The 19,958-nt window shown below is 42.6% G+C and overlaps 2 protein-coding genes across 2 annotated transcripts; both read right to left on the bottom strand.

Annotated features, from left to right (window-relative positions):
• Positions 1–1,409: 1,409 nt before the first annotated feature.
• On the bottom strand, positions 1,410–8,556 carry LOC139836025 (zinc finger CCCH domain-containing protein 17-like). Its single transcript, XM_071826124.1, has 4 exons — positions 8,373–8,556; positions 8,155–8,277; positions 1,653–8,065; positions 1,410–1,568 (listed from the first exon to the last, which is right to left on the bottom strand). The coding sequence occupies exons 3-4, from the start codon at positions 2,100–2,102 to the stop codon at positions 1,419–1,421; spliced, it is 600 nt and encodes a 199-aa protein (XP_071682225.1). The 5' UTR covers positions 2,103–8,065; positions 8,155–8,277; positions 8,373–8,556; the 3' UTR covers positions 1,410–1,418.
• A 6,140-nt stretch (positions 8,557–14,696) lies between these two features.
• Positions 14,697–18,386, bottom strand: LOC127326025 (ACT domain-containing protein ACR9). Its single transcript, XM_051352857.2, has 6 exons — positions 18,035–18,386; positions 17,108–17,323; positions 16,914–17,019; positions 16,453–16,792; positions 15,740–16,024; positions 14,697–15,659 (listed from the first exon to the last, which is right to left on the bottom strand). Exons 1-6 carry the CDS (start codon positions 18,261–18,263, stop codon positions 15,504–15,506), a joined length of 1,332 nt encoding a protein of 443 aa, XP_051208817.1. The 5' UTR covers positions 18,264–18,386; the 3' UTR covers positions 14,697–15,503.
• Positions 18,387–19,958: the final 1,572 nt, after the last annotated feature.

The raw sequence follows: 19,958 nt of genomic DNA, 5'->3' as shown, positions 1-19,958 counted from the left end.
AAGTATGTTCGTTGGATACTGAAAGTTTGACCAACCTAGCAACGATAATGCACTGAATGTCCATGCTTACACATGAAAATATGTGCTTTCAACCTCCATGGTTGATCGAATAAAAGAGTATCTGCGGTTATATTTTCTGAAGAGTACTATGCTACTACATGTTAAGAGAATAAATCAATTTTTGGGAGCATCAAACAACCAAATGTCCTAACAATTCATCTATCCGATTCTACGTATAAGAAACACGCATTTCATTGTAGTGCAAATTGTAAAATGTGTACATTGAATTATATATGCCAAACATTTAGTGGTGTACAGGCATATGGGAATCTTCTTTTGGAGTGACACAAAATGTCCAAGGTTGAATAGTCAAATCAGTGAAAAGTTCTGAAACAAGTATATATTCACTTTCCTGACATTAAGGAAAGTTAAGACAAAGCCGATGATCTGAAATAAAAAAATTCCTGGCTGCGGAATTTGAGATGAAAATACACTTTCTTGCCAAATTAAGGAAGTATAAGACAAAGCAGATGGTTTGAAAGAAATATTGTCTTATTTCAGAAGAAAGTGGATAACTATTAATTCAACATATCAGAAGATTTCTTAAATATTAGTCCAATACCCAGAGCAGTAAGTATAGACCAAAAAAGGCTAAGAGTTATTGGATCCAAGCTCTTGCTATCCTTAGCATGACTTACCATCTGAAAGATAACCACTCAACTCAAAAAGGTAATATGAGGAAAAATTTATAAGCGGTAGAAGGATCCATAGCACGAAGTCCCATTTAGATTCAAATCTGAACAACCAATGGAGTAAGAAAGAAAAGAAAGTAAATTTTAAAGGTGAAGAGGCCAGAAAATTTACCTGATTTGTAGGCGAGTCTAGGCTGAAAGTATCCCTTTAATCGGAGAAGAGGAGAACATGGTTGTCGACACAGAAAATTGTAGGGAAAGAGAGCCTGAAAGGGGGATTGGTAGGTGTTGACAAAGAGAGCTAGATTAACTGAGCTGGAGAACTTTCTTATGATCATAAAGGAATGATGACTTGAAATAGTGATATTGACACGAAATGCAAGAAGGTAGAGCACATAAAGCTCTAAAATACTTTAGCCCTTCATGCTTACAAAAAGATGAGGCAAGATCTCAAAACCTGTCAAATAAAACTCTGAAATAACATATGTATAACACAACCTGTATCTGCAAAATTGACAGTTCAACATAAGACCAAAAAATGTGCGCATTGTATTTCAAAGTGAGGTATACTGATCATAGCGTAGAATTTGTACAGATGTTAGGGCCACGGCCATAAAAAACAGGGCATGCTTGAGCAGCCTGAGCGATGGGTGGCCGTCGCCACAAATTTCCTATCTCTCAAAACTTATCGTCTGGCACATAGAAAAATAAAGGTACTGAAAATAGTCATAGAGAAGACGGAGTCCTTGGAAGGATGCAATTCAATGATGCCTCAGCTACCTGCCCAGTTTTGCAATCCCAAAGGCACACAGTTCCATCCCTACTCCAAGAATACAGCTTATCTGATCCATTAGGCAGTGTGATCCCTGTTACGACCTGAAAGGACGCAGAACACTATGATCAGCAACTCTTCAGAATTTTTCACAGGACAACCTAATCTGTACATGAAGGGAGTAGTACCTGCTCGTGGCCCTGGAGCGGGGTTAGCAGCGCGATGCTATTGCTCATGCAGTATTTGTGCGGGTAGCGGCACCTCTCGCCGTAGCTGCAGTGTTCTCCGGCGAGGAAGTACTTGCAGGGCCGGTCCTGCACCCTGTTCCTCGCGGCCACGTCTGCGCCGCCGGGACCTCTCCCCCACCTATTAGAGCCACTGCCACCGCGCCCGCCTCCTCCTCCTCCAGAGTTGGGGGTGCGCCAGACGTGCCCGCCGGCGCCGGGGTCATCCGTTTGGTTCGGGCGACTGGAGTTGGCGGTGGCCTCGGGTAGATCGCTGTGGAGGAAGGGGCAGGGGAAGCGATTGCATCGCCCAGCGCGCCAATGGTGGCAGACCTTCCCATAAGAAGAAGAGGAAGAGGCGGCGCCTGGCACCGGACCCAGCCGGTTGTGAACGCGCCTGTTACCGAAGTTCATGGGCGGCGCCTAGGGTTTGTTGGGCTCGGGAGACGGCGCGGTTGGGGGAGGAAATAATCGGATAGTAGTATTGGGGGGTTTTGCAGGAACGTCGGCCGGGAGGTTGGACATATCGGGGAGAAGGAAGGGTCGCGTGGAAGCTACGCGGCGAGGGCTCGCCGGAATGGATGGGAAGATCCGGAGCGGAGCGGGGAGAGGAGGAGGCGGTGTGGCTGGCCCTTGTCGGATTTAGCTGGCGGAACCTCTAATGACGGGCCTCATCGCGCGAAGAGGCTCATCCTCCTCATAAGGCTAGGGTGCCGCGGGCGCGCGCCTAGGGGTCCGGCCGAGCACCTCGGTAGTGTGAAAACGGAAGAGGATGAGTCGACGCCGTCGGACGTGGCCAGTGACAGGGAGGAGGGCGGCAGCCCTGGGCAAGGATGCGGTGGAGATAATGGGGAGAGAGGGAGCCCGGGGAGGAAATCGAGGAGGCGGTGGGGCAAACCAAATATTGGTCAAAGCGGTTCCCTAAAAAACGCTAGGTGCACCTAGGTTAAAAGGAAGCCCACCTCAAACCAACGCAAAAGGACCAAGAAAATTCCTAGAGGACATTGAAAGTGCACACAAATCACAAAGTTATACACGTGTCAGCTTCAGGTTAACCTCCAAAAAAATTCAAAACTCTTACAAAAACGATGTCAGTTCCCAAATAATATAGTAGTTATTTAAGTCACAATGCTAGGTTGTGTGCACGCACATAGATATTGAAATAGTCAATCACCATCGACAAAAGTATCAACACCAATATGCCAAGGAAAAACAACCGAACAGTGTGATCGACGACGCCGGAGAGCCGATGGTCGATGTCACCAGGGAGCCAAGAATACAAATCGTAATTGTTGAGGATTTAGCAACTGGGATAAATATTTGCTGAGAAGGAGTGCCCAACTATGAGTGTAGAATCACTAGAACAGTATGACACAATGTACAAGGCAATCAAGTTTGTAATGATAAAACACAAATGCAAAGGAGCGCCCAGTGCTGAAGATCCCATACCGGCATATGCTATTGCAAGACAATTGTTCAAGCCTGCCAACATTTGTCTTTTATTTGATCATTGTGATGAACAAGACGTCATTCCACTTGCTAAAACAACATGCTTGTCAGGTTGTACCTTGAGATGGTGGTAGAATGAATGCTATTGCCATAATCGCAACATTTTTTATCCAGGATCTCATGTGCTATTGTACATAATCTCGAAAAAATGGGTAGCCTTGACTGGCCACATCTAGTCTTTGAGGCGATAAAGAAAAATTGCGGGGAGAAACAAACTATGACTTGCTGTGGGACTGTGTTTGGTAAGTTGCTTTTGCAAGCAATAAGGTTCCTCATTTTCGCTAGGAAAGTATCTAACATTATAATCATTGGTTCACAAGTGGTTTTGGCGGACTGTACTAAGGGGAATCCTTTGGCAAGAGAGCAAGGACCAGGTAGAATATTCCTTTATAATGATAACATGTTCAAGGAACTGTTCGAAGATAAGGAAGCAAAAAGGACTGGGATAAGAAACAAGTTCTTATTTTTTAATGTCATTATAATTATGACAAGTTCTTATCCCATTATAACTATGATTGCACCAAATTCTTGATACAAGTTCTTATTTTTTAAATATCCTTTTCAGCCGATGAGACCGAAGCCGATAGAGTTTGGATGTAAGTTCAAAGCATCTCTAATTAATCTTTTCAACTTAATGTGCAGTCGTAATATTTTTAACGAGGAATTTGGTCGAATTCCATGTCAGATAAGACTTTGTATAAGAGCTTTTGCTTTCTAAAATAGGAGAGAATGCAGAGAATGCAGAGCACTGCGATGTGTATATTTAATTTAGATTTGGTGTGTAAAAGCTTCCAATGTGTGAATAAGCTTTCTTAGACGATTTACTAGCAGTGTTTGTGTTGAGTGTTTCTTATATTTATGACTCAAATTTACAAATTATCTTTCCAGTTGATTGATTGACTGGCATTAGAGCTGCTACAGCGCATTTGCAGCGGGGCGTGACTTGTTAGATCATTAGTAGTATATATTCTACAGAGAACCCGAGACCAAATTGTTTTGAAGTTTGGTCCGGATAAGATAGATCAGGCAAGTTTTGTTGACTGCTTCAAACCGGATGGCCGAATGTGCTCAGACATACTACATTTGGTATGCTCACTATGGTCAAAGAATTGGGATGATACAATTATCCTCACGGCAGCTTCTATTGTAAGTACTTTTTTAACTTATGGATTTTTTTGCGTTCTTGTACATTTGCTATGCTCACTATGATTGTTGTCTATTATTCCAGGAAAAATTGCTGGTCGGAAAAGAATTGAAATCTGTGAAGGTTGATCTCACAACAGAGAAAGTGGGCCGGAGCAAGGTCTGTGGATTATTTTATCAGATCTGTATATATTTCAATTTTACTTGGTCCATGTGTTTGACAGTGGGTTTTTTCAGATACTTATTCCTCTTGCTACTGCTAATCACTTTTCGTTAGTTGCCGTTTCGTATACGAGGAAAAAGAAGTATCTCATTGACTCCGTACCAGGGTTACATAAAGATGAGGCACTTATGGTGTTAGTAGGCTGGAGGCACATTTGTTTGCTGAACACAGCTTTGACATCTCAGAATATGAAGTCAATAGTCCAAAAGTTCTACCTCAAGATAACAGCTGTGATTGCGGATTTCATGTGCTGCTTTATATCAAAGGCTTCGAGCTGATTGATATAAATGGCATCACCACGGTAAAGATTGAGCCTTGTGCTTTTCAATTTTTTTTCTATTCAAATTCTAGAACAATGACTTATGTCTCAAAAATGCAGGATATGGTGTACAATTTCTGTAAGGAGATTTCAAGGTACCTCTATTATCATGAAAGCAACCAAAGAAACATAGTCAATGAAGTTGCAGTTGACCCTAATGGAGAGGAGGCTGTGGAAATTATCAATCCAACAGCCAACTCCGCCGAAGGGGAAATTATGGGTCGGGATCACACTCCTGCAGACTCAGAGAATGACACTTCATCCAGTGAGGAAGATAACCTGGGTGTTGACAACAATGACGATCCTTCTCTGAACTCCCATACCACAGAAGAACAAGAGGGGCAACGGAAGGACTAAGGAGGATGCTAACTCTCGCCCCAGTGAAACACCTCATACAGCAGCAAAGACGCGAGAAGAAAATGCTTGGCAAAAGGAGGTGTAATATGACTAAGACGCGTAGGACTTCTGTCATTAATTTGGAACATGATAGATCATGGTCTCCTGAACAAGTTAACAAGATCTCGCAAATCATCAAAGAGGAAAGGTAGTTTATTCATTTGGCTGTTGAATTGATAATCTCCATAGCCTCCTCTCCATTAGGGTCAATTGCAACTTCATTGACTATGTTTATTTGGTTGATTTAATGATAACAGAGGTACCTTGAAATTACGGAAATTGTACACCTTATCATGCATTTTTTAGGCATAAGTCATTGTTCTAGAATTTGAATAGAAAAAAAAAACACAAAGCTCAATTTTTACCATGGTGATGCCATGTATATCCATTAGCTCGAAGCACTTGATATAAAGTACCACGTGAAATCTGCAATCACTGCTGTTATCGTGAGGTAGAACTTCTGGATGCCGACTTCATATTCCGAGATGTCAAAGTTGTGATCAGCGGGCAAATGTGCCTCCAGCCTACCTAACACCATAAGTGTCTCATCTTTATATAACCCTGGTACGGAGTCAATGAGATACTTCTTCTTTCTCATATGCGAAAAGTGATTAACAGTACAAAGAGAAATAAGTATCTGAAAGAAAAAAAAAACCACTACCAAACTCATGGACCAAGTAAAATTGAAATATATACAGATCTGATAAAATAATCCACAAACCTTGCTCCGACCCACTTTCTCTACTGTAAGATGAACCTTCATAGATTTCAATTCATTTCCGACCAGCAAAATCTTCCTAGAATAATAGACAAAAATCCATAAGTTAAAAAAAGTACTTAGAACAGAAGCAGCCGTGAGGATAATTGTATCATCCCAATTCTCTGACCACAGTGAGCATACCAAATGTAGTATGTCTAGGCGCATTCGGCCATCCGATTTAAAGCAGTCAACAAAACTTGCCTAACTTGTTCTCTACTCTTTAATAAAGTAAAATCCATAAGGAACAAAAAAAACTCAATCTGCAAATTAGGATCTCAATGCAGCCTTGAAATGCTAATATGCTAAAATAATGGACAAAGAAGATTTTGTAAGTGACAGTCTGGTCAAAAAAAATTATAAGATCCTTCAAGCAAATAGATTTAGTTGGACTACAACTTAGAATCTCAAAAAAACTTATTGAACAAAGGTACTGGCCATGGCAGCTTATTGAACAAAAGCATGATCAGTAGTACTATATGGCAGCTTAATGAACAAAAGGAATAGTCGAGCTGCATGATTGGTAGTAGTAATGAACGAGCTACCTTGTCTGGTATTACCCCAGCTTACCTACAAGCATATCATTTGGCTTTTTTTTTTGTTCTCCACCGTTTATAGTAAAGTAAAATATATTTCCCATTCATAAAAGAAAGGAAAGAAATGACAAGTTGTCTAAACATGTTATGCATAGACTGATACTAACAATTGAACACCACTCATATTTCTTTACCCTCTAGAAAGCAATCACTAAGGAAAAAAAGGAAAAAAAAAAATCAATCTGCAAATTAGGAACCTGAATGCAGCCTTGGAATGCTACTATGCTAAGATAATGAACAAGAAGATTCTGTAAGTGACAATTTTGTCAACGAAACTGTAAGATGCTTGAAGAAAATAGATTTAGTTGAACTACAACTTAGATTTTAAAAAGAACTAGTGAGACATCAAGTACTCCCTCCGATCAATAACAAGTGTAGGAGCTTAGTTCAAATTTAAGCTAAAACCCCAACAGTTGGATCGGAGGGAGTAGCAAATATTGGCAATGGACAGCTTAAACAAAGGTACTGGCCATGGCAGCTTAATAAACAAAAGGAACAATGGAGCTGCACGATTATTACAACTAGAAATGAGCGGCAACCTTGTGTGGTATTACTTACAAGCATAACATTTGACTGTTTTTTTTGTTCTCTACCTTTTATAGTATAGTAAAAGTCATTTCCCATTTACAAAAGAAGAGAAAGAAATGATCCCTAAGTTCTCTAACCCTGTTATGCATAGACTGATACCAACAATTGACCACCACTCATATTTCTTTACCCTCTAGAAAACAATCACTAAGTAAAAATAAAAGAGCTCAATCTGCAAATCAGGAATTCAATGCAGCCTTGGAATGCTACTATGCTAAGATAATCAACAAGAAGATTCTTTAAGTGACAATTTGGTCAACGAAATTATAAGATGCTTCAAGCAAATAGATTTAGTTGGACTACAACCTAAAATCTCAAAAAGCAAGTACTCCATCCGATCCATAATAATTGTCAGGGTTTAGTTCAAATTTGAGCTTAAACCCAGACAGTTCTTATGGATTGGAGGGAGCAGAAATTGGCCATGGGCAGCTTAAACAAAGGTACTGGTCAAGGCAGCTTAATAAACAAAACGAACAGTGAAGCTGCAAGATTAGTAGTAGTAATGAACGGCTACCTTGTGTGGTATTATCCCAGCTTACCTACAAGCATATCATTTGAATGGTTCTTTTTTTTTGTTATGTACCATTTGTAGTAAAGTATTCGTTTCCCATTTATAAAAGAAGAGGAAGATATGACAAGTTACCTAACCCTGTTATGCATAGACTGATATACCAACATTTGAACACCACCCATATTTCTTTACCCTCTCTGTCTATGCAGAAACGCAGAGAGGTTACTCCACTATGTGAAACCATTTATAATAAAGAGAATTGAGGCAGAGTGACCTGTAGGGCACCCACGACAGGATTCCGGCGAGGACGTTGACGGGGAGGCTCCTTGGTTCTTCTGCGAGTAGTAGATGCAGATTGTTTTGGTTCAATGTCCTGTACTGGACTGAATGTAGGGAGAGGGCAGCGGAGGGGAAGATACGATACCTCGAAGGCTAGCTCGGTGGAGGGGAATGGCGGCGCGTCCTCGTCGCAGCCTCCGTTGCCGGTCGGCGGCGAGTGGCCCCGCGCCGTGACCGGAAGGCTCGCCGCGGGCTCAAGCTTATGCATCTAGAGATGGCAGAGATGGTTCATTCATTTCCCTTTCTTGGATCAACGAATCGGAGAAAGGAAGTTACGGGGAAAAAATAAAACGCAAACCCTACCTCGGTAGGGAACGGCGGTGGCGGCAGCGAATGGGGCGGAGCGCCGCCGTCGTTGGTCGCCCGCTGGTGTCCCTGATCCGTGCAGCCTTGCTCGCCTCCTCCTCCTGGATGCATCACGACCACCTCTTCGGCTGTCAGATCAGTCCTACTCGAGTGTTTTGAAGGGCATAGCGGCTGTACAAGTACTTCATTTCCACCCTCGAGAAGTGTAATGGGCGCCTCTCTATTAATAAATAATGCTATTAATAAAAAAACGGATTCAAGTTTGGCACTTTTAAAATTTGGGATGAATTGGGGATTTTATTTTGAAAATGGGTCATTATATAAATTTGGAACAGAGTACATCTGAGGAGATGCATCCGAGGCGCTTATTTAGACTGCGTTTGTGCCTCCGCGAACAGCCGGTCACTATGCGTTGGGCCTGGTTCTAGACGCATTTTTTGACCGCACGGTCGTAAACGGTTGGCCCGCGTCCGTTTACGTCACCCCGTTAGAGATACCCTTAGATTAGATCAGGACCTTTGGATTTCATACTAATTTTAAAGAGAAGGTCCTCCGGCCCGGCTTTATATATAAAGCTTCACATGGCAACAACAAACAAGGTCTCCGATACAACACCACACACCTAGCATACCCGCAAAGGTTCGAAAGAAAATCCATACAAAGGACCAAATAGCATACCCCGAACGGGCCTAACACACACACACACACATGGCCACCTGACTAAAGATATATGAAACCTCGGTCGATCAGTTTCGTACTAATTAGTCCTCTCTATTAGTGTTCAATGTCTACCTGAATCTATGTTTTCAAATTTGGGTGAATTGGCAGATTTTTTATTTTGAAAAATCGGTCATTATATAAATTTGGAGCAGAGTACATATTACAATCTTCTAGAATTACAAGTAGGTCCAACGCGCACGAAGGAGAAGATCCTAACAACACACCATCACACCTTTCAACACATCGTTATCTCGCTAACTCATGAGCCCGCTCGGTTGTTCTCTCTTCTGATCTTCCTAAATTTGATATCTTCAAACAAGGAGCAAAGACGTTGAATGTCAGATATGAGGTTTGTAACATGAAAACGATCAGTATCACACTTGCCTAGTTTTTCAACTAGATTAGCGCAGTCACACTCCACTACCTGCTTGTAATTTCTCACGGATAGAGCATGCTTGACAGCTTCAGCGATTTCTGAACTTGCATAATTTTAAATCAAAGCCTAGGCGGTTGATATTACCTATCCATGTTCATCTCGGACCACAGCACCCCAGGAAGCTTTCTACATATAGCTAGCATCGACGCTAAGGCCGGCATTGCCAACCTATGTCAGGAGGTTTCCAGTCAGCTGGTTTTCCTCTGTGTTGTTTCTTCGCCTGCGGAACCTTTAGTTCAAAATTCGGTTTCTTTCCCTTCACATCCCCTACTACATCACAAACTTCTTTACTATCAGTTAGGTTCTTCAGAAAATTGCCCAGAAATTTAGTGGATGATTTGATCCGACACTTATTATCTTCGAAAATTGGGCATTTGGGTGATAATAACAACAAAACATATGTTTTTCAAAAGCAAACAAGGGAATGCATTATACATCACACGACGCAATACACAAGGGGTAAATTCACCGCAACATCCAGCATTACCGTCAAATGTAAGAGAGAAAAATTAGGGTAAATGGAACTCACCATAAGGTAGAGACACCCCTCCAAATTGTCGCAAACGAAAAACATCCTCCTCTCATTCTCGGTCACACCCTCCGGTCATCACGCTGAAGAGTAGTAGGTCGCGTTCTCTTCCGCCCAGCTCGTTGGGTGGAGCGAAAAGACAAAATGGATGGAAGAAATTACAAGCCTTTGAACATAGCAATGTTTGTTGTCGGTCCTGGGCGTCAGTTGTCTCTGCTCCCGCTGGCTCTGATGTGGTATTGCAGTCCTCTCTACCAGCTCAGAAGGAGGTGCTGCAAGGCTTCCTGACGCGCTTTGAGAGCTTAGTGGAGCGCGCGGAGGCTGCTTTGTGCAAGCTCTCTCTTGTGCCGCCTTTGATGAAGACCGGTCCTTCCTCGTGTCCTCCTGGTAAGCTTGATGTTGGCCTTATGGAAGACCAGGGAGAAGAGCTATACGGCTGTTTCTCTCCTCGTGTTGGCGATAGTTCTTTGTCGTCGTTGTCCTCCTTGCCTCGTGGTCCCTGTATCGTCGAGGAAGAAACCATCGCCATGGTTGCGTCTCCGGTGTTGCAGATTATGCCAGACCTTGAAGAGCTATGTGCGAGCCCTACTTTGCCTATTTCAGCGGAGCACATGAAGGTGGACTTGCCGCTGACCTCGTGTGTGCGACCAAATTCAGATTCACCTTTGTCAGTGAAGCAGCTTGAGCAATCGGCTGTGTCTCATGTGCCTATTCTACCACCGTCGACACATAATCCGGATGTTCAATTTGCGAAAGAGCTTTGTGACTTGCTCAGCAAAGTGGAGAATTCTATCCCTGGATGTGGAAGGGCGATCGCTTGCCTCCTAACCAGAACGACTATCAAGGACAAAGGCAAGAAGGTGAGTGATTTCTCTAAGAAGAAGTCGCTTAGGTGCAAAGATAAGAAGAGTAGCGCCATAGGAAAGGCGCTCGTGGCAGCATGAGGGATGCTCTTTATTCTTTCGTTCATGTCCTTTGAGGGTTTCGTTGAGTTGTTCTAGTGTCGATGTTGAGTTGTTCTAGTGTCGATGTTGAGTTGTTCTAGTGTCGTTTTTTCGGCGCGGCGTTGGGGTGTCGTGTTGATTGATTGTTGAAGTCGCTTTGTGGTCTAGGTGCGTGTGTTGTTTGTGTGGGCTTGGCCCGGTTGTTGTAGGTTTTGCCCGGTTTTCTCCTAAAAACCGGGCACCCTCTTCTTAATTAATGGATGAGACAAAGCTTTTGCCTCCGTTTCAAAAAAAAAAAATAACCTAATCGCCTCCTCAAATACCTAACCTGCACCTCCTGGGCCAAAATGCAGCCAAAAGAGTCAATTTCATACTATGGTTGGTCTGACCTGAAAAAAAGAAGAAAATAGTTATCCTTTCAATTTGTCCTACTTGAAGCTACACTTCCAAAATCATCTTTATGTATCTCCAAGTTCTCAGCATTTCTTTCAGGAAAACATTCATTGATGCTGGAAGTTCTGTAAAATTAGAGCCTTTGATATTTCAACAAGAATTCATGTCCCAAGGTAAATAAATAGTGATTGTTTCACACAAGATTAATTGGTCTTTTGTTATGTACCTAGCTAGATCGTTTTGATTGAGTGAGTGACTCAAAAAGGAATTTCGAGGTGACATTTGTGTTATTTTTTTTGACATGGAATACCTCGATTCAAATAACATTTGGGCATAGCATCATTACTAGATGGATTCCGACAAGGTTGATCGATCTCCCTGTTTCACTTTATTCTGAGTCACTTCACTTTATTTTCTATCAGGGGTTATCATTTTTTTCTTTCCATTGAAAATGTGTGCTTCACATTCATAAATTTTTATTTGTTTCCTAAATGAATAACAATAAATATTTTACTACTAGAGTTTGTCATAGCAAGGAAATCAACAGTGCTGTTAATCATACAATCCTGTTTGTCTATCTTTATGATATTAAATAGCAAATAAAATGACAATTTTTACCTGTTAGAGTTTGTGATCTAGGTAGCAATAATATTGATAATATCTTAGTTTAACAATTAATCTTGTTGTGTTGAAATGATGTTTAGTAACGTGTCTGTTGTTTAGAGTTAGGTTAAGATATTAGTTACAACTGTGTGTTCATCCAATTTTTAGGTTAACTGTGGCAACCATTGTTAGTTGATGTAATATGGTTTTCTTTCAGAGTGGTCAGAATATGTGCGGTTTTGCCAATGGAAGCTGTCTCTTGATATTTATGCACACTAAATTTCAGCATGGAAATTTACCGAAATCTTGGGAGGTTCACTATTTTCAGCTTAGAAGCTAACAGCGGAGGATTATAGATGACCTAAAAAAAAAGGAAACCTTCATAACATGTTAGTAATGAGAAACTGGTTTCCCTTTGATCAGAAAGGCCAATGCAGCGTTATGTTCTCCATCATTTTGTGCTATTTCCTAGATCTTGTCACGCAAGTTTCATGAATTGCAGGTTATTCGTGATGAGGCGGTATTTCTAATAGATTTACCTATTTTGGCAGTTATTATAGGGTTATATTGTTGAGAAAATCATTCGATGTTACAGATCGAGAAGTTGGGATCCGTGATATTTTGAAGTTCATCGTCGTAGACAGTAGTTTTGTCACTCTTTTGAAAACATCTCATCTTATCTACTTGTTACAAAAGCATAGTTACATGTCATAAATTTGGATATATATGTATGATGGGAAGGAATAACAGGGCTTTCGATAGAAATACTTACCCAGATGTTAACATATATATTGCAACACCACTCCTAGCTTAATGTAACTGGCGATGTTGAGCTGAAGTAAAAAATATGCCTACATGTTATAAGTTTATACAAATGATATTTGCCAATTTGTAAGAATTAACAAAAGGCGTGTTGGATCGGATGAACTATTCTTGGGTTGAGTAGAATGCAGACTTTCCTTTAAAAGATCCATCTTTGTATGCAATATTAGGATTCCTACCTGAGTTTGAATTCTTTTTAGGGGCAAGAGTTTTAAAATTTAACCCATCAAGTGTCATCAAGCATTCATTTTCATGTTGTTTGAAGTTTTAAATCATGCCTAATTGATAGGCTTAAGATAGTTTTTTTCTATTTAGATTATGTTAAACACACGGAAATGTCTTTTAGCATACTAGAATATTTCTATTTTTTTTCCTCGACATGGACGGGCGCAACAACGTGTGCTTTCATGTTCTAGTACTAGTATAAGTATGAACGTATGCAGGACAATATTGTTTAGTCGGCCAGATTGATGTTTTGAATATATGTTGCAGTAGTAGTACATGTATAGATAAATAGCTGACTTAAAAATGTATTTCCAGGAGGCTTTCCTGTCCTTCTAATTTTGAATGAAAATAAACATCAGGCTACAAGTTATTCTATTATATCGTTCTCTATCTCTTACTGCACAATTCAGTGGAAACCCCAAGCTGGTTTGTGTACCCTCTCTGAACATGGAGCAATGTGCAAAGGTCGTCTGCAATATTACATCACTGCAAAAGTAGTCATTCAAATAAGAAGTGGGAAAGTAATACTCCCAAATGCAGAAAAATAGAGCAAAATGTAGCTATTTAACATGAATGGATAACAAGTTGCATGTGAAGCCACTTGCTTGAAATAAGTGGGAATAGAAATAGTTCCAATTGTTGATAACATCTTATCTAAAATTTTGTATCAAGTCCTGTATGTAAATTCATTTCTTTTGAGAATTTTAAGTGATGGTTTGAAGGATATTTGATGATTCTGTAATTTCAAAATTACATCAAGTACCTGTCCTTCAATATGGAGCATATAGGAACGCTCCATATGTAGCCCCAGTACTACTAGCAGCCCTGGCCTGCATTGCAAAACCATGTTCATTGGCATGCAAGTAATCTCCTGAAATTTTCTCTTCAGTCAATCATTTGAATCAAAGGAAGCAAGAACGGTTCAATTGTATCGAGTATCACTCAACCTTGTCTGCTAGGTGCGTGAGCATGACTATACTGTGAACCCGATGGAGTAATTAAATAGCAGGCCTAATCATTAACAGAAATGTCACAAGGCCGGCTGACAAAAATATAGAAAATCAGTACGAGCCACTTTGGTGTCACTTGACCACTTGGTCAATTCACTAACTTGTTTCTAGGAACAACTGATGGTACGAGTCACATAAATTAAGACGTTTTATCGCACACTAATCATATACTCCCCCAAAAAGGGGCCGGCGCCCTATCCCCCAAAAAGGGGACGTCTTAACTCTTAAACAAAACCATCATCATCAGACCCCAAGTTGAGCAAGTTGCACTGCACTGCACAAACAACAATAATGCACAGCTTAAGGTTCAGACATCACCATCTGGAAACCATCGGCCGCACAAGTCACTCTCTCATCTCCACCATGCCAGAACCTGATAGATATCCACCAGTGAGTTCGTATCTAATCTGCCATACATTTTGCTACCATCTTGATCATTCCTGATAGCAAATGTTTTGAACTAAACGCTATCAAGCCAGTTGGGAAGACTGCAGCCCACATACAAGGTAGCAAGAAGTACACCATTCTGATGTTGATTACAGAATAGAATAGCATGCATGGTGCCAACAAAGTACTAAACACTACATCAGGAGACCGGTCTAACCTATTGGCAAAGCAGCAATCAATACAAAGTTGTAATAAGTACAACAACATTCCTTCGATAATTCCCAGCTTTGTACATATAATTTGCATAAATGAAGTGCAACTTCCAAACCCTGAATCAGGGACACGCCTATTCTATTGACAAAAGCGGCAATCATACAAGAAGGCAGGAAGGGGGCAGGCAGGTGAGGCAGATAGCACAACATTCTGCATTAATCTACAGCCAACTGAAGCAGTATCTGTGTCAGCATCCAGTAATCCCTTGACCGGAACAAAGCATAATGATTGCACCTCCCACCAAACATGTTCCTTTTGTCTTGCTTTCCTTCCTGACAATAGGATAATGCAGGAGGCTGCCATTCATTTCATGTTTCCCACTGATTATCAACTACACTGCTCAGTGGATGCAGCTCCAATGAGCATCAATGTTTTGGGGAGCATCAAACTGAAGCCTTCTGCCAAGTGTCCGGTGTTCATCTGTTGACCATAGATTGCCATCTTCGAAATCCTGCAAGGCTGCAACATCGCAAAGCCCTTTACAGTTTTCCGTCACCACTGATCCTGAGAAATTGGTCACACACCCTGATCATTGCACAATGACACGAAGCAGAAGCTGGTAATTGCAAGATACTGGGCACCATGAAGACCAGTTTGGCCAGACAGTTAAGCAATGAGACTGGGACACCCTGGAGTAGCCGTAATTTGGGCTTTCGGTAGGTAATTAACTGGATACATTGACCTACTGCAGCAATCACTTTCAAGCTTTAGCTTTCAGTAGGTGATTAACCGGGTACATTGGATGCTTTCTTAAGCTTTTGATTCATGGAGAGAGAAATCGAGTCTTCAGTTGAAGCAGCCCATCAGTGTTTTCCTTACCCTATCAACAACACGGTTCCTATTAGTTAGGCTGTTTGATAAGGGGAATTCTTTGCTGTCATCCAGCAGGAACCGGTAGACCTCCCATTGGCGCTCCGATGCTGTCTGTCTCCCGATTTCGGCCTAAAATGAGGAAGGGAAAGAGTAAACACTAGCACTCTTGCGAAGTTATTTTTACACCTTAATTAAGTTGTAACGCTTACGGAGAAAATGCAGATTCCAAGTGCTTTCAGAGCCAAAGTAGCATCATAGAATACACGTGGCCGCCCCTTCCCGGATAGTTCAACAGGGTTGGCCACAAGGAGTTCTGTGTCAGGTCCACGGTTGACGATCATCACCCTGAGAGGATGGAGCATCTCGGACCTCATGCGTGATTGCAGAGCATCCTGTTTCTCAGAATCAATAACCTTCTTGCCATCTGCTTGCTTGATAAAAAGATCAACCTCTCGAAAACCTTTCTTGTCCGACCAGAATCGCCCATAAGTTACCTAAAATAGAGTACAAAATCACGATAATAAGACACACAATAATTAGAACTATATAGAGATAATGAAAAAGCACGGTGATGCAAATCTATAACTACTTTTCTTGTAAACTGTCGATGTTGCAGTCTTTGAGGACTATGCAACAGCTAGCCACACATTAGGAGTAAAAGAGAGGAGAAAAAAATTATGGTTGTCAAAGCAAACAAGGATAAGGTAACAGATTTCATCTAAAAGGCCTTGCTCCTAAATATTAAACCTATTTAACTATATATGATTTTCAGTATTTTCAGATATTCAGAATGTGTATAGTCATCCCGTTACTTACTCTTTACACAACCTGAAGTTTGCATGGGTGCATTATAGGGAATTAATAAGTCTTAGTAAATCATTAGCTATGGAGAAACATTGCATATATCTATATCTTCAAGTACCTTAATGTTGCAGTCCTTGAGTGTTCTCAACATGTCATAAATGAGCCCCTTCTGATCTACACAAATAATCTGGAGCAGCGTGTGCGCAGGACTGAGGGAATTGTCAAATTTGATGCTGGCCTTCTGCACCTTCTTCATCTCTGCAGAAAGAGATCCTGAACTGCTCTCGCAGTCATCTAGTTCGAGCCTGAACAGTTCTTCAGAGATTGTCGGCGGAAGAGAAGAGAATCCTTGCTGGAACCCTTCTGCCGATAGGATTTCACAACTTACGGAAGGACCTAAGGTATCGATCAGCATCGAGCAGGTCTCTTCTTGCCTTTCCTTGGTATGCAACAGTTCCCTTCAGATAGAAACATTAACTGTTAAATATTAAGCAGCACCAGCAGCAAGAACAAGTCAAAGGCGAAGTTAATGCTTCATCAACATGCATAGAACAGCTGAACTTGAAGACAGCGACTTACATGCCGTCAGTGATGAAGAAGAGGTTCACAACTCTCCCGTCAGGCGTGGTCGACACTTTGACTCTCTGGATTAGAAGCTCTAGGTCCGACAGGATATGCGTCACGTCTGAAACCAGCACGCGCGGTGTAAAAATCATGATGCGCATACAATTTGGAACGAACACAAAGGCAGGGCAACAGTCGATGTTCCTCACCGTGCAACAGCCCCTTGCGGTCGTCCGAGAAGAGCTTGAGGAGGTAGAACTGCGGGGGCCCCGGCGGGTTGATGTCGTGGTAGAACGGTATGCTGTACGACGAAGGGCACATGGACATGAGCCTGTTCTTGAGGCTCGACCACCGGACGTTGATGGACTGCGAGCGCGGCACCACCCAGAAGATCACGTAGCACCATTGCCCATCCGTGGACACGTCTGCTAAATTAGAAAAGACAAGGATGCATGATGAAGGCTAAAAGACATGGATTACAAAAATTATGAAGCTATGCACAGAGTGAAAGACAGGATGCTGTAGAGCTGAACAGGTTGCCACGTATGGTTATGATTGAGGCGCTGATGGTTAACTGTGCGGGCACAGTATCATGAACATGGAAATTCAGGTGCCATCGCCTATGATTAACATCGAGCACAGTAACACGATTGACAGTGAGCACTGAGCAGACAGTAACACCGACAGGAAAGTCATACGAGTTGGCAAGTTGGGCTGAAAAAAGAAAGCCTAGCTTTTCCAGAAACTAGAAACAAGTGATCATGATGGAATCAGAACAAACCACACGTGAGTGGGAGCTGTAGGAACAATTCCGGGAAATGGACGAACACGAAGCAAAACCTGTCGGATTAGAGGAAAGCCATCCGCCCTCACCAACCACGGTGAACACAGAGTAGGGAAGTGGGCGAACGAATGGCATAATAGATGATGAAGCAGCTTACAGCACCACTCCAATCCCGAAAACAAAAAACACAGAAATCGAGGCATGAGTATGTACTACTAGTAATATTCTCTCGCAATTCAGCCAAGCAATCCGGTTCTCGCGAGAAGAGACTGTAGGGAGCAAATCGAGACGCCGAGACGAACAATTTGGGGACGGGGGTGAGTAAATTCGGGACGAGGAGAGAGGGGCTTACCGCCGCGGGTGATGCGGAGGCCGAACTCGAGGATGGTGCGGCAGAGGTCGCAACCGAGGCCGGCCTGGTCGGGGCAGTTGACGGTGACGACGCTGTCCTCGCCGTCCCCCGCCGCCAGCTCCATCACCACCGCGTCCTCCGCCCCGGGCCCAGCGCCGCCGCCGCCGCCCAGCACCATCCGCCCTCCTCCTCCCGCCGCCGCCGCGGAGGATCTCCCCGCCATCGGCATCGGTCCCGGCCGCCGAGATCCCCTGATCCCTGGTGCGTGGTGCGGAGGCGGCGGGGGCGTTGCTTTCTGTCGCTTGCAGGCTGAGTTCGGTTGCTAACTAAAACTTTTTCTCTATTTAGTACCGTATGGAAATTCTGCATAGGACCATGTTTATAACAGCCGGTCCCCATAGTCTCGCGACAGGCAAGGCACCTGCGTCCACAGGTCCTACCCTCGCAGATTTGGAAGGGGGTTTTTCACCCCCTCTAGCAACCACCTCCAACGCCCGCGCCTCTTCTTCCCGGACTCCGGCGGCTCGGTCCAGCTCTCGGAGTGTCCTCTGCCGACAGGAGCGTCCGATTTCTCCACCGTAAGTCCCCAATCTCCTAGATTTCGGTAGCGGTTAGGGTTTGGTACCGGCGTCAACCGCTATTGATTTAGCTTTCTCCGGCTAACGGCTAGAGGTCGTCAGGGATGGAATGCATGCGCTTGTAGGTTAGGTTCTCGAACTGGTACATGTAGATTGTAGATTTCTCGATTTGGGGAGTGCAAATGTCGGTCCGTCAAATGATTGCCCTCCCCAAATTGGAAAACTATTGCGGTACCATGAATTAGCAAGACTGTGTATATGCTTTTGATCATGCTACTGTCTTGCCAATGCCAATGCCATGATCATACCACTATCTTGCAAATGGCAATGTCTTGATCATACCAGTGTGTTGCCAATGGCAATGCATCATCATGACAGTGTGTTGGCAATTACAATGCCATCATCGTTACTGTAACACCCATTTGCTTTTTCCGGTTAGGTGGTATAGCTGGAGAGCGACACAGTTGGCAAGGGGTTCTTCCCTCCACCTGGCTACCAGGAGCACATCGTCCAGAACCGCTGGACGAGAGCGCTGAAGCAGGAGGTGCCTGGCAGGGTGGAGGCTGTGCTGATGCCACCTCCCGCAATGGGTCGCTAGTCTAAGCTGGAGCACCTGATGTCCCCAAGTGCAGGAAATCAATTGTAATTGTAGTACCTTTCAGTAAGAAAAGGTTGTCGAACCCACGAGGAGCTGAAAGTATTGGTTAGTAAATCTGACAGGTAAAAAATAAGAGCTGCAAAGGTTTTGTATTTTGGGTGTACAATTTGCAGGAAAAGTAAATTGCAATAAATTAAATGCTCTTTTCAAAGAAAGCCCAATCCTCTTCTCAGTGAGAGGACAAGCTCAAGTGTGTGTAGTGATATAAAAGAAGCGTTCCCGAGTGCGGCATGGATTTACTTAGCATTTAGATTTCTAAATAGCATGGTAAATATTTTGTCAAGCTTAAATCTAATTAGATAGAGCCTAAATTAGTTGCAGCCATATGTATAAGCGAATACACCCCTCGCGATTGGTCCCACGGCCAAATTAATGAGAACACATGAATCATTGAGACATAAATATCCAGCCATAGCAGTAAGTTCAAAGGTCCTCGATATAAATCCCCCTATTGCAACTCAAAGAATTGGAAAACGGTTTATGTCAATCCACCACTTCCCCTCTCATCACTCTAAGGTGCAACTCTATGAGCCCATAAAGGTGAAGTAACGTGCAGTCGATATTCACACATTACCATCATAGAACCACATAAAAAGATACAAACTTGACCAAATACTTATTGCATATTATATAGAAATCATAGCCAATTCATCCTATGCCCTCAAGAACATGGGGATCTACTCACAAC

Source organism: Lolium perenne, chromosome 1, assembly GCF_019359855.2.
Source record: "Lolium perenne isolate Kyuss_39 chromosome 1, Kyuss_2.0, whole genome shotgun sequence".
Classification (NCBI taxonomy): Eukaryota; Viridiplantae; Streptophyta; class Magnoliopsida; order Poales; family Poaceae; genus Lolium; species Lolium perenne.
The sequence above is the reverse complement of the archived record's forward strand: the minus strand, read 5'-3'. Positions and strand labels throughout refer to the sequence as shown.

Bases quoted from the DNA above. Each gene is read 5' to 3' on its own strand.
- LOC139836025 (XM_071826124.1), bottom strand. From the start codon at position 2,102: ATGAACTTCGGTAACAGGCGCGTTCACAACCGGCTGGGTCCGGTGCCA. The intron at 1,569-1,652 runs GTACTACTCCCT...GCGTCCTTTCAG, and splicing joins CGCTCCAGGGCCACGAGCAG to GTCGTAACAGGGATCACACT.
- LOC127326025 (XM_051352857.2), bottom strand. From the start codon at position 18,263: ATGCCGATGGCGGGGAGATCCTCCGCGGCGGCGGCGGGAGGAGGAGGG. The intron at 17,020-17,107 runs GTGAGGAACATC...TGCTGGTTTCAG, and splicing joins CCGCAAGGGGCTGTTGCACG to ACGTGACGCATATCCTGTCG. The intron at 15,660-15,739 runs GTAAGCGTTACA...TCCTCATTTTAG, and splicing joins TTGGAATCTGCATTTTCTCC to GCCGAAATCGGGAGACAGAC.